Raw genomic sequence first — 910 nt, forward strand, 5'->3', positions numbered from 1 at the left:
TCCGTGTGTACCTTATGAGCGTGTGTGTGTGTGTGTATCTGTGTGTACCTTATGAGCGTGTGTGTGTCCGTGTGTACCTTATGAGCGTGTGTGTGTGTGTATCTGTGTGTACCTTATGAGCGTGTGTGTGTCCGTGTGTACCTTATGAGCGTGTGTGTATCTTTGTATCTGTGTGTACCTTATGAGCGTGTGTGTATCTGTGTGTCCGTGTGTACCTTATGAGCGTGTGTGTGTGTGTCCGTGTGTACCTTATGAGCGTGTGTGTGTGTCCGTGTGTAGCCTACCTTATGAGCGTGTGTGTATCTGTGTGTACCTTAATTATGAGTGCGTATCTGTGTGTGTATCTTATGAGCGAGTGTTTATCCATGTGTTGTGTTTACCTTATGAGCGTGTGTCGTGTGTACCTTATGAGCGTGTATCTATGCGTGTGTCTATCTGTGTGTGTATCTGTGTGTACCTTTTGAGCGTGAGTGGCCACATGCTCCACGTATCTGTGTGTCTATCTGTGTGTGTATCTGTGTGTCTATCAGTGTGTCTATCTGTGTGTCTATCAGTGTGTCTATCTGAGTGTCTATCAGTGTGTCTATCTGAGTGTCTATCTGAGTGTCTATCAGTGTGTCTATCAGTGTGTACCTTATGAGCGTGAGTAGCCACGTGCTCCATGTATCCGTGTGTCTATCTGTGTGTCTATCTATGTGTGTATCTGAGTGTCTATCTGTGTGTCTATCAGTGTGTCTATCTGTGTGTCTATCAGTGCGTCGATCAGTGAGTACCTTATGAGCGTGAGTAGCCACGTGCTCCATCAGCTCCTTGCGGTCAGCCAGGATGACCTTGCACTTGGGGCACGTGTGCATCACATCCGGGAAGTGGACCAATCCACTGGGCCCCGCCTCCCCCTCCTCCTCCTCCC

The 910-nt window shown here is 48.2% G+C and overlaps 1 protein-coding gene across 1 annotated transcript in view; it reads right to left on the reverse strand.

Moving 5' to 3' along the window:
- The window catches only part of LOC101856985 (PR domain zinc finger protein 10), a gene marked incomplete at its 5' end in the record, with an annotated part of 25,285 nt that overhangs the window by 12,832 nt on the left and 11,543 nt on the right, over nt 1–910 (reverse strand). The window contains 1 exon segment of the mRNA XM_013087918.2: nt 774–910. Within this exon segment, the coding sequence (XP_012943372.1) occupies nt 774–910 (137 nt within the window).

Source organism: Aplysia californica, unplaced genomic scaffold (assembly GCF_000002075.1).
Source record: "Aplysia californica isolate F4 #8 unplaced genomic scaffold, AplCal3.0 scaffold00658, whole genome shotgun sequence".
NCBI classification, from domain to species: domain Eukaryota; kingdom Metazoa; phylum Mollusca; class Gastropoda; order Aplysiida; family Aplysiidae; genus Aplysia; species Aplysia californica.